Raw genomic sequence first — 13045 nt, forward strand, 5'->3', positions numbered from 1 at the left:
GAGAAGGCAGCTATCTCCAGTCCAGGAAGACTCCTTACCACTACCTGACCTATTGGCACCCTGATCTCAAGACTTCTAGTCTTCAGAACTGTGAAAACACAAATTTCCATTGTTTAAGCCAGCCACTCAGTCTGACATTTTTGTTATGGGAGCCCAAGCTGACTAATACAGGCACCCAGTATTAACTCCACTACTGCCGGTTACCACCAGGTCATTCTTCAGGGTCAAGCAGACTCTGACTAGCAAAAATAGTAACATACTGATCTTTTATTATTCCACGCTCAATCCTGATTTCAGTTTAAAGTAGATTTTTAACTGGTTTTTGCTTTTTCAAATAAAAATATCAGGCCAGGTATCTTGAATCTCACAATCAATTCAGGAGCATTACAAGAATAATACAGAAAAAAAGTTTTTAGTGAATTATAAGGGAGAGAAAAGCTGATAAATCATATAGTCAAACTCAATCAGTAATCTTTTTAATTTTTCATACTTTATTCTCTACATTGATAGGTTAAGAAAGTGAAATCTTCCTAAATACTGATTCACAGACAATGCTTATAAGCGGCACACAAAACATTCAGTTTCACAAAGAGTAATATCCAGTGATCCCTTTAAATGCAATTTTAATCCTTACTTTCAGCTAAGTGCAAGAATAATACAATGAGCTAAATACACACAAAATTTGTGAACTACAAAAGTGGTTTCCATAGCCACACATGGTTTTAGTCAAGTATACATTTTCAGAATAAATAAATACTAACAAATATGTTAATAAAACACTACCCCAAATGCTTACCTGCCATCAACTTTTCAGCAATGCCATTCCTGCTACTGAAAGCACTTTCTGAAGTTTTAATCTGACCTGGGAAAATGAGTTCTTTTAAAATCTGACAAACAGTATATTACAAACCCCAAAGATTTTTAATCCAGTATGTCTTTCAACACGGAACCATTCATAGGGAATAATCTTAGTTTCTCAAAAAATAAATAAAAATCACTCTTGTTATCTAAAGAAGAGTATTAAATTATCTTAAGACAAATAAACACTCCTACAAAAGGCTGTATTTTCTAATATTGTTTTCTCCTTAAAAGAAACACAAACCAGTTCACCATCTTTTAATAACTTACACTACTTTGGTCTAAAAGCTTTAGAAATATATGAAACACATCTTAGCTATCAAAGTCAAAGCTGCCATTTAGATTTCACATATTAAACAGCTATAGTACAACCTACAATGGCACAAGTATACATAAATATTAATTCATCATTGAGATGGTCAAGAGTCAGAAGAAACTGAATGGTTTGCAAACCAAAGGTACTTTGACTTACATGTGGTCATTAAAATCTAATATGTCATTAAAGTAGGGTAATATAATGGCAGGCAATTAAAGGCTCATATATCACTCTAAAATTGAAAACATGAAAATAAAGCCTGAAAACTTTGTGGTTCTCCATTTTTCATTCACATGGTTAGGTATCAGGGCCTTACTGTGGAAAATACAGCTATTAAGTATGGTTTCCCCAGAACATAATGAAGCTTCAGAAAAGATGTCAAGATCCATAGTTTGCTTCATCAAATGCTTTTCTAGCGCGTTTCAATTCTTCATTCATAGTAAGCAAGTCTTTAACCCTAGCAAACTTTCTTGGGTCCTTTCGAATCAAGAAGACGATATCTTCAACTTGTACTCGACCTTGTCTTCCAATTGACATTGCCTTATGAGTCTATTACAAAGAAACATATTAAATTCAATTAATTTTTCAAAAATCTAACATTTTATTTTTTTAACTATAATGCTGGGGAGTTTGAAGCCTTCTCTTCTAATTAGTATAGCTATTCATTTGTGAATTGTCTTTCTATTAATGTTCTTTGTCCACTTCTACCATTATTAGCAATGTTTCAATGCTTGATAGACATTTTTTACACTAAAGTCATTAAAACTATCAAATCCATAGATGCTTCTTTTTGTATTTTGATATATATATAGTTGATCTTCATTTGCATAAAATGATTTTATAATTTCTCTGTAACCACCTACTTCATTTAAACTTTGTGTCCATCTTGGTAGCTAATAAATATTGGCGGCTTTTCTTTAGACAAACCTCATCCCCTATGATTACATAATCATACTATGTAAAACCAAAAACTCCTTGCAGCATTATTTCTAATGACTGAAAAAAAAGAAACTAAATATTTAATAAGGCATTGAACAAATTTGAGTACATCTAGCCAATTAATATTATGAAGCCATCAAAAATATTAAAAGTATTATGCAGTGACACAGGGAAAGCAGGCTCTATGACTGTATGTACTACATGATTTCAATTTTGTAAAGTTTTAAAATATGTGTAAAAAGACAAAAGAATATTCACAAAAATCTCAGCATCAGTTATCCCTTGGTGGAAGGGTTATAGCTTTCTATTTTCTTCTGGGCACTCTTTAATACTTTCTAAATTTAATATAAGCATATATAAAATAAATTTAATAATACTTTCTAAATTTAATATAAGCATATATAAAATAAATTTAATAATACTTTCTCAATTTAATATAAGCAGAAAAAGATTTCTTTAAATGCATACTCTCTGACCCAGTAATTTTACTTCTGTTATTCTTTATGAAGGAAATAATCCAAAACAAAGGGTAAAAATTCACAGGAACTGAACACAGCCAAACTCCGTATACCCATATATATACATGTATATCTCTCTCCATCCTTAATGATAAACGGGAACCAGAAACTTCCACAAAACAGGCACTCAAATAGTTTTTCAAAAGTATGTCACAGTTCTATTCGAAAAGTTAGAATTTCAAATCCATTCTTCAGTTAACGAAGACCAATTAAAAAAAAAAAGTCTTACCATTTCAGTGATGAACTCTATGACAAGGTCTTCAAGTATATCTACTGATTCAGTATAAGGATTCTGGTCATCTCCAAACCCATACATCATACACCGTACTGTAAAAAGAACAATCATTTTTGTTTACTTCAAAGAACTTGACTTACACTTTTTTCATATTAGAATTGAACCAAGGTATAGAAGATATTGGTATAAAAGTATATTTACATTATATTTGTTGTCTCCAAGTATGAATTTTGGTGTGAAAGGTATTAATCACTAGCTCATAACCAACTGTTCTTACCTAGCCTTCCCTAGGTAGAAACTCCCCTTCTCGCCTAGCTACTGAACCCTGATATCAATATTCTTCCCTAACCTCTATTATCTACTCATCAACAACTCCAGAATACCTTTAAGTAGGAAACTTCTTGGCAGGAAAAGGGTGAGTAGCAATGGTTTAGCTATGTTTTTGGGGGGAGGAGGGCTGGCAAAAAGAAGGCAAAATCCTTTATGATACAACTGTAAGGAAGAGGACATAAGAGAAAGCTCCAATTACCTTCTTACAGGAAGAACTGGTTAATCAAAAGGAGAAAGCAAGAGCTTATAATACAGAATCTTGACATTTTATTTCCTGGATCAAAGCAACTGCCAGCGAAGCCCTTTTAGGCTTCATAGAAAACGCAAAAGAGAAGAAAAGTATAATACGAAGTAATAAAAGTAACTGCTAATAGGTAAACCCCTTCACGGATCACTGTCTTCTCATGGTAAAAGGGCTTTTATACCTCAATAAAGCTGAGTCATGCACACAGGACCACGCAAAATGGATGGGTCATAGTGGAGAGTTCTGACAAAACGTGATCCAGTAGAGGAAAGAAAAGCAAACTACCACAGTATACTTGCCATTGAGAATCCTATGGACTGTATAAAAGGCAAAAAAGATATCACACCGAAAGATGAGTCCCCCAGGTTGGAAGGTATCCAATATGCTACTTGGGAAGACAACTACTAATAGCTTCAGAAAGAATGAAGCAGCTGGATCAAAGTGGAAACAACACTCAGTTGTGGATGTGTCTGGTGATGAAAGTAAAATCCAATGTTGTAAAGAACAGTATTGCATAGGAACGTGGAGTGCTAGGTCCATGAATCAAGGTAAACTGGACGTGGTGAAGCAGGAGATGGCAAAGAGTAAACACCAACATCTTAGGAACCAGTGAACTAAAATGGACGGGAAAGGGCGAATTTAATTCAGATGACCATTATATCTACTACTGTGGGCAAGAATGCCATAGAAGAAATTGAGAAGCCCTCATAATCAACAAAAGAGCCCAAAATGCAGTACTTGGGTGCGAGCTCAAAAACAATAGAATGATCTTGGTGGTTTCCAAGGCAAACCATTCAATATCACAGTAATTCAAGTCTTTGCCCCAACCATTTATATACCCCTTACTACGTGCCAGCCATTGTTGTAAGCTCATTTAATCCTCATGACAATTCTTTGAAATAGAAACCACTATTATCCCCATTATATACAGATGAGAAAATTGAGGCACAAAGTTAAGTAATTTACCCAAGGTCACACAGCTACTGAGACTGAATTTGAATTTAAACTCAGGATCTGGCTCCAGAGTCTATACTCCTACCCAAAACAGTTATATTTCTTAGCAATTTAGAGCAGATAGGATCCATGAGTTCTTATCCTATAGTCTATAAATTCCCAATCAGTCCACAGACAACCTTTGAGAAGTCCTGGAACCCTACTGAAATTATATGGAAAAATTTTATACATTATTTGTGTGTGCCCTTTTTCTGGAAGGATCAATTTGTATCAGATTCTCAAAGGGGTATGGTATATATGTGTATGTGTTGTGTGCTTAGTTGCTCAGTCATGTCCAACTCTTTGCAACCCCATGGATTGCAGCCTGCCAGGCTCCTCTATCCATGGGAATTCTCCGGGCAAGAATACTGGAGGGGGTTGCCATGCCCTCCTCCAGGGGACCTTCCCAACCCAGGGATTGAACCCAGGTCTCCTCATTGCAGGCAGACTCTTTACCATCTGAGCCACCAGGGAAGCCCTAAAGGGGTATGTAAATACTAAGAAATTCTGTCATGTTAGAAATGTTTTCTATTTTGATCTGACTGCTGGTTATAAGTATATATAAAATTCATCACGCTGTTCAGTAAAGATTAGTATAATTCACTGTAAGTTTTATATTTTAAAAAAGGTGGGGGGGGGGGGGATTCCCTGGTGGTCCAGTGACTAAGACACTCCACGCTCCCAATGCAGGGGGCCCAGATTCCATCCCTGGTCAGGGAACTAGATCCCACATGCTGCACCTAAACATCCAGCGTGCAGCAACAAAGAGCCAGCAAATATATAAACAACAAAAGAAAGCAAAAAAAAAAAAAGGAAGGGACTCCTAGAACACTTCTAAAAGTAGGAAGGAGTACATTAAAAATAATTCCTAAAAAAAAAAAGAAAGAGTAATTCCTACTTAGGAGAAGCAAAAGCAGGCAGAACTAAGAAGAAAGCAGACCAGGCCTGTGGAAGAAAAGAAAGGAGAAAAGAAAGGGATGACCCAGAAGCCAGTCTGGGATAGAGAAGTGCCCTGGAGGCTTTATCCTGGCAAGAATCTTTAGGTTCAGAAACAGGAGGGAGAAAACACAAGAGGCAACATTTTCTCCCTTCTCTTTTTTTTGGGATTCTGGAAAAAAAATCTTTTTAAGATCATTTCAAAAAAGTGCTGCAAAAATAGCATGGAGTTCCAGAATCCCTATATCCAGTTTCCCCTTATGTTAACATCTTACACAACCAAAGACATTTATCAAAACTAAGAAACTAACAATGGTACAAGTACAGCACTTCTCAGATTGTACCAGTTTTCCCACTACTGTACTTCTTCTGTTCCAGGATCCCACACTAGTCGTCGTGTCTCCTTAGTTTCTTCTGTTCTGTAACAGTTCCTCAAACTTTCCTTGTCTTTTACAACCTTGACACTTCTGAAGAATACTGGTCAGTTATCTTGTAGCGTGTCCTTCAGCTTCGGTTTATCTGATGTGTCCTCATGATTAGGTTGTGCTTATGCATTACTAGAAGGGAATCAGAGTGATGATGGACCCCTTAATGCACCATATTAGGAGTACCTAATGTCAACATATATTACTGGTGATACTAACTTTGATCACCTGACTAAAGTAACGTCTGCCAGGACTGGATTCTCCACTATAGATTTAATATTTTCTCTTAAATATTTTGAGGAAAATACTGTCATTAACATTGTGATGGGGAGAATTCATCAGTAGGGAAACATACTTCACTGGAAAAGGAAAAACCTATTAGATAGGAAGTATGTAAACCGTATTTGGTTAAAGAGTCTGTAAAGACATAAACAAATAGAGAAGTGAATGCTTTGAAATCTTGTGTTATATAGCAAAAAAAATTTTTTTAAACAAAGAATGTCTAGAAGAACAGATCTTGGTCTAGATACATGAAAATTCAGGTAAGACAAAGAAACAGCTGTGAAGATTCCGAATTCTTGTCATCATAAAAATAAAGAAATCCAAGTGGAACAAAGGCTCTGGTAAGAAGTATGCAAGCATCACTCTGCAATGCTCTCATGCAGCAATCCTCTTATGCCTACCTAAGAAGTAACTGTGTTAGTCACTCAGTCGTGTCGACTCTTTGCGACCTTAAGGACTGTAGCCCGCCAGGCTTCTCTGTCCATGGAATTCTCCAGGGAAGAATACTGGAGTGGAGTGCCATTCCCTCCTCCAGAGGAACTTCCCAACCAAGGGATCGAACCCTGGTCTCTTGCCTCGCAGGCAGATTCTTCACTGTTTGAGCTACAGGGAAGTCTCCATAAGAAGTAAAACCATATACGAATGGAGTAAATAACATCAGAAATGGAATAATGAGCAGTCAACTTTAGGTGAGAAATTGAGATATAGGAAAGGATTTGAATGGCTTAAAAAAACCAAACTACTTGACTCTGTAGTTTCAAGAGCATTTAGGAACTGCTTATGTCGGAACTGGCATAAGTAAACCAAGTGTTCCATGTGTTGCCTGATCTACACTCAGCCATAACTATGTATAAGGGACCAGGACTGGAAGATGGAGAGCATGTTCTCATGGTGCCTTTCAGGGACTGGCCTGAATCATCAGTAGTAGAATCAGCTCCTCTTGCCACTGCCACAAAAGGTCAAACCCATCTACTGAAGGAGGAGAATAGACCCAAAACTTTATGATCTCCATGTCACTGGACTGCCTCACATTGTTCACCATCTTCCTGCCTTGTCCATTGCCTTAGTTCAAAGTCCTAACTTAATTCCTACCCTCAGACCTGTTCAGGGTCCAACAGAACCTTCGGCTTACAGTCAAAGGAGTCCCTGCTCCAACTGATGAAAGGTAAGGAACAGGTAAAGTAACGGAGGTACATTCTTACTTAGGACCTGAATTGAAACACTGATCACATGTATTTACTTAAAAAATTTAAAAACGTATGTCTGTGTGAGCCCATATATACACACATATATATAAATAAATAATTTGGGGTTAAATATATAAATTGGGGTTAGGATCATTACTATCTATGAATCACAGGTTAAACAGAATTTATACGGAAGTCTGAGAATAGTGTCCCTACAAGGAAACTATTAAAAAATCATTGTCAAGTACTACTTACATTCTTTAGAAAAAAGTCTCTTTCTTTTACCCTGTCCACCTTCTGCACCTCCTCCAATTTCTTCATTTTCTTCCTCAAACTGAAAGTTAAAATGTATAGATATGTCAAACACTGCTTCTGACATTTTAATAATCAGCATTTTTTTTTTACATCTTCAACTCCAATATCATGCCAGAAGCAAGCAGCAAAAAACAATGAAACTTTAGCATTTTGGGGGCATTAAAACTATCTCGCACAACTTCAGACTCACGCAGGAGTGGCTTCTACAATGCCCCTAACAATCGTACTGCTTCTCCTGGGGTAGTTCCAACGACCATACATTCTTTTTTTTAAACTAAGTTGGCCTAGATAGTTTTTCTATTAAAAGAGTTGATATTGAATGAAAGCAAGCAAAACTAGTATTTGTTAAGCATTCCCTACACAGTGCTAAGAACTTTCCTCAAGTAAACCTTAAGCCTATTTTACGACATGAAAACAGGCTCAATTACTTGCTCAGTGACTTGAGCCCATTATTTTTCCACTACTTTACAGTAAAGTGTACAGTTTTCTTAGCACTTGAATTGTTGTTGCATAATGAGCCCTAACAAATACTAGCTTTGCCCCCTGATGTTTCTCTAGGTGATTCAAAGGGTATCTGGCAAATATGAACCGAAGGTAAAGGGCGGGGAGCCACCTACTCCTTCTGCCCCGCTTACTAAAACGATGAATCAGAAGAAAAAGGCTAGCCCGGGGAGAAGCCCCCGATTCTCTCGGCAGAATCACTGAGGTAAAGAAACCCAATTATCCACTGTGCTTCCGCGACTGTGCTCGAGGAAGTAAATTAAAAAGTAGGTTGGAACAGAGGCGGTCACTCACGGTGGGATCCTCTTCTTCATCTGCCATCCCACCAGCCAGCCGCCTCCACTGCGCGCCCGCCTCCCTCGGAGAGCTTTTACTACTTCCGCTGCCTCATTTCCGGTGACAAGAGGGGCCGGGGCGGGGCCTAGCGGAACCCCTCCTGTGGAAGAGGAGCAAGCACCTCCCGCCCAGCGGTGAAACCTGAACAGCGAAGGATAAAGTCTTGGAAAGTAGGAATTAAACATTAGCATAGAAGAGGGATGAGCTAGATGGCGTGTATCTCGTTGTCACCTTGAACTTTCTTCTGCGTATCAGATCACCGCTTCCTGATTCGGTCCTGTGAAGCTTTGGATCATTGAGGGGCTAGACAGGGGTGAATTTAAACAATTTGAACAACTTAGAGTTCCACTATGATTTATTGCCAGGGCTTCCCTGGTGACTCAGATGGTAAAGAATCTGCTTTCAATGGAAGACCTGGGTCCGATCTCTGTGTAGGGAAGATCCCTTGGAGAAGGAAATGGCAAACCACTCCAGTATTCTTGCCTGGGAAATCCCAAGGACAAAGGAGCCTGGCGGGCTGCAGTCCAGTTCAGTTCAGTTGCTCAGTCGCGTCCGACTCTTTGCGACCCCATGAACCAGAGCAGCCAGGCCTCCCTGTCCATCACTAACTCCCGGAGTTTACCCAAACTCATGTCCATTGAGTCGGTGATGCCATCCAGCCATCTCATCCTCTGTGGTCCCCTTCTCCTGCCCTCAATCTTTCGCAGCATCAGGGTCTTTCCAAATGAGTCAGCCCTTCACATCAGGGGGCCAAAGTATTGGAGTTTCAGCTTCAACATCAGTCCTTCCAATGAACAGCCAGTACTGATATCCCTAAGGATGGACTGATTGGATCTCCTTACAGCCCACGGGACTCTCAAGAGTCTTCTCCAACACCACAGTTCAAAAGCATCAATTCTTTGGCGCTCAGCTTTCTTAATAGTCCAACTCTCACATCCATACACGACTACTGGAAAAACCATAGCCTTGACTAGACGAACCTTTGTTCACAAAGTTATGTCTCTGCTTTTTAATATGTTGTCTAGGTTGGTCATAACTTTCCTTCCAAGGAGTAAGCGTCTTTTAATTTCATGGCTGCAATCACCATCTGCAGTGATTTGGGGGCCCCAAAAAATAAAGTCAGCCACTGTTTCCACATCTATTTGCCATGAAATGATGGGAACGGATGCCATGATCTTAGTTTTCTGAATGTTGAGCTTTAAGCCAACTTTTTCACTCTTCTCTTTCACTTTCATCAAGAGGCTCTTTAGTTCTTCACTTTCTGCCATAAGGGTGGTGTCATCTGCATATCTGAGGTCATTGATTTTCTCCTAGCAATCTTGATTCCAGCTTGTGCTTCTTCCAGCCCAGCGTTTCTCATGATGTACTCTGCATATAAGTTAAATAAGCAGGGTGACAATATTACAGCCTTGACGTACTCCTTTTCCTATTTGGAACCAGTCTGTTGTTCCATGTCCAGTTCTAACTGTCGCTTCCTGACCTGCATACAAGTTTCTCAAGAGGCAGGTCAGGTGGTCTCGTATTCCCATCTCTTTCAGAATTTTTCAGTTTTTTGTGATCCACACACATAGTCAAAGGCTATGGCATAGTCAATAAAGCAGAACTAGATGTTTTTCTGGAACTTTCTTGTTTTTTCGATGATCCAGCGGATGTCGGCAATTTGATCTCTGGTTCCTGTGCCTTTTCTGAAACCAGCTTGAACATCTGGAAGTTCATGGTTCACGTATTGCTGAAGCCTGGCTTGGAGAATTTTGAGAATTACTTTACTAGCGTGTGAGATGAGTACAATTGTGTGGTAGTTTGGGCATTCTTTGGCATTGCCTTTCTTTGGGATTGGAATGAAAACTGACCTTTTCCAGTCCTGTGGCCATTGCCGAGTTTTCCAAATTTGCTGGCATATTGAGTGCAGCACTTTCACAGCATCATCTTTTCAGATTTGAAATAGCTCAACTGGAATGCCATCACCTCCACTAGCTTTGTTCGTAGTGATGCTTTCTAAGGCCCACTTGACTTCACATTCCAGGATGTCTGGCTCTAGGTGAGTGATCATACCACTGTGATTATCCGGGTCGTGAAGATCTTTTTTGTACAGTTCTTCTATGTATTCTTGCCACCTCTTCTTAATATCTTCTGCTTCTGTTAGGTCCATACCATTTCTGTCCATTATTGAGCCCATCTTTGCATGAAATGTTTCCTTGGTGTCTCTAATTTTCTTGAAGAGATCTCTAGTCTTTCCCATTCTGTTGTTTTCCTCTATTTCTTTGTATTGATCGCTGAGAAAGGCCTTCTTATCTCTCCTTGCTATCCTTTGGAACTCTGCATTAAAATGGGTATATCTTTCCTTTTCGCCCCTGCTTTTCACTTCTATTCTTTTCACAGCTATTTGTAAAGCTACAGTCCATGGGGTTGGACACAACTGAGCAACTATCACACACATGATTTATTGCCAAACTCTTTTTTGGTTATTGAGGATATTGTACTTCGCTACCAGTTCTCAAGGAAGTGTTATCTCCCCTTAGACTGAAGATTTAATTTTTATGGGCTTGTTTGTTGTTCTTTTTAAACAGAACAGTGCTTGGGAAAACCATGGGCATTAGAATGCTAAAGTTAGGGATACAAGAGATGATGTCATGCAGGGAAAAATTGCTTCACAATACAGTATTTCTGAATGTCCCGCTAAACATCCCCATGAATTAAAAAAAAAAAATCTTCTCATAATTAGCTAGGTCTGGAACATAACTTTGTCAATATATAAATATAAAGCATTTTCTTATGCTTTTAAGGTATATTGAATTTTCCTGAAGTGCAACTGTGAGATAGTAGAAAGTATATATATTGGTCTCTGCCCAAACCTCCTTCTCCCTCCTCCACCTGCTTTCCTGGCCCAGAGCACCTAAAATGCTTGTAATTTGTTAGGTGATAAGAGCAGACAGGGAGGCTTGATGTGCTGCAGTGCATAGGGTCACCAAGAGTTGGATATGACTTAGCAACTGAACAACAAAAAAGAGCGCTAGAACAGTTCTGTTCTAGAGCTGGTCTTTGACATCCACTCTACAATCCCTCAACACACACACACACACACACACACACACACACACACACACACAGAGGGCTACTAAAATCCTTGTAAATTCCTAAGTCATAACAACATTAGGACCTTCTTTTGTTATAATGAGGCAACTCTGGGTGGGCTCCTGGATGGCTCTTGCATGGGAACTGGTCACCAGAAAAACCAAGCCATGATTAGAAGCTTGGAATTGTCAGCCCTCTCCAGAGGAGGGGATAGGAACTAGAAATAGAATTAGTAATTAATCATACCTGCATAAGGCACCACAGTTCCAGTAGTAGGAGGTTCAGAGAGTGTCCAGGTTGTGGAACACATCCACTTGCCTGGAGGATGATGCACCCCCAACTTCATGGAGGCAGAAGCTCTGTGCTCAGGACCCTCCCAGACCTTGCCCCATGTGTCTCCTCATCTGTATCCTTTATGATACCCTTGTGTTTCCCTGAATTTTGTGAGTTGTTCTAGGAAATAACTAAATCCAAGGGGGAGGAGGTCATGGAAGACTCTGATTTTTAGCCAGGTCAGACAGAAGTTGTGGGTAGCCTGGGGCCCTACGACTATCCATTGACATCTAAAGTTAGGAGCACTCTTGTAGGACTGACCCCTTGATCAGTGGGGTCTGACACTGAAAAAAAGGGAAAGTGTTAGTTACTCAGTTATGTCCGACTCTGTGCGACCCCATGGACTTTAGCCCACCAGGCTCCTCTGTCCATGGGATTTTCCAGGGAAGAAGACTGGAGCAGGTAGCCATTTCCTCCTTCAGGAGGTCTTCCCAACCCAGGGATTGAACCCACATCTTTTGCATTGATAGGTGGATTCTTTACCACTGAGCCAGCTGGGAAAACCTATTGAAACACATATTATTATAATATACTATCTTTATTTTACCTTTATATAATAGTGAGGACATTATATTTTGTAGTTTTTAGTTATGTGGGTAGTTAGGTTAGTTATTACTGTGAAACAAATTATCCCCAAACTTGGTTTGAAACAGTGACCATTTATCACACAGTTTCTGTGGGTCAGGAATCTGAATGCAATTCAGATGGATGCCTCTGGCTCAAGGTCCTTATGCTGCAGTCAAGGTGTTGGTTGGGCCTCAGTCTGATCTGAAGTATTGATGGGGAAGGATCCACTTCCAAAATCACGCACATTGTTGTCAACAGGATTCAGTTACTTCAGTTTGTCAGATTAAGGACCTCAGTTCCTCACTGGCTATCACCAGAGCCCTCCCTCCATTCCTTGTCATGTCAACTTCCTAGGGTAGCTGACAACACGGCAGCTGGCTTCTCTCAGAGCAGGTGAGGGAGAGAACCAGGAAGAACACCCAGGACTACAGTTTTTTGGTAACCTAACCTAACCTTGGAAATGACATTCCATCTCTTCTATGCTATTCACTAGAAGTCGATAAGTGCAGCCCACACTCAGGAAGAGGGGATTACACAAGGATGCGACTAGCAGGAGGCAAACATCTGAGAGGCTGCCTACCACAGTTCAGTTCAGTCGCTCAGTCGTGTCCGACCTTTTGCGACCCCATGAATCGCAGCACACCAGGCCTCCCTGTCC

At 39.6% G+C, this 13045-nt stretch overlaps 1 protein-coding gene across 1 annotated transcript; it reads right to left on the reverse strand.

Moving 5' to 3' along the window:
• On the reverse strand, positions 250–8462 carry TAF13 (TATA-box binding protein associated factor 13). The gene is made up of 4 exons (XM_005677968.3): positions 8374–8462; positions 7519–7597; positions 2861–2958; positions 250–1723 (listed from the first exon to the last, which is right to left on the reverse strand). Exons 1-4 carry the CDS (start codon positions 8398–8400, stop codon positions 1553–1555), a joined length of 375 nt encoding a protein of 124 aa, XP_005678025.1. The 5' UTR covers positions 8401–8462; the 3' UTR covers positions 250–1552.

Source organism: Capra hircus, chromosome 3, assembly GCF_001704415.2.
Source record: "Capra hircus breed San Clemente chromosome 3, ASM170441v1, whole genome shotgun sequence".
Lineage (NCBI taxonomy): Eukaryota > Metazoa > Chordata > Mammalia > Artiodactyla > Bovidae > Capra > Capra hircus.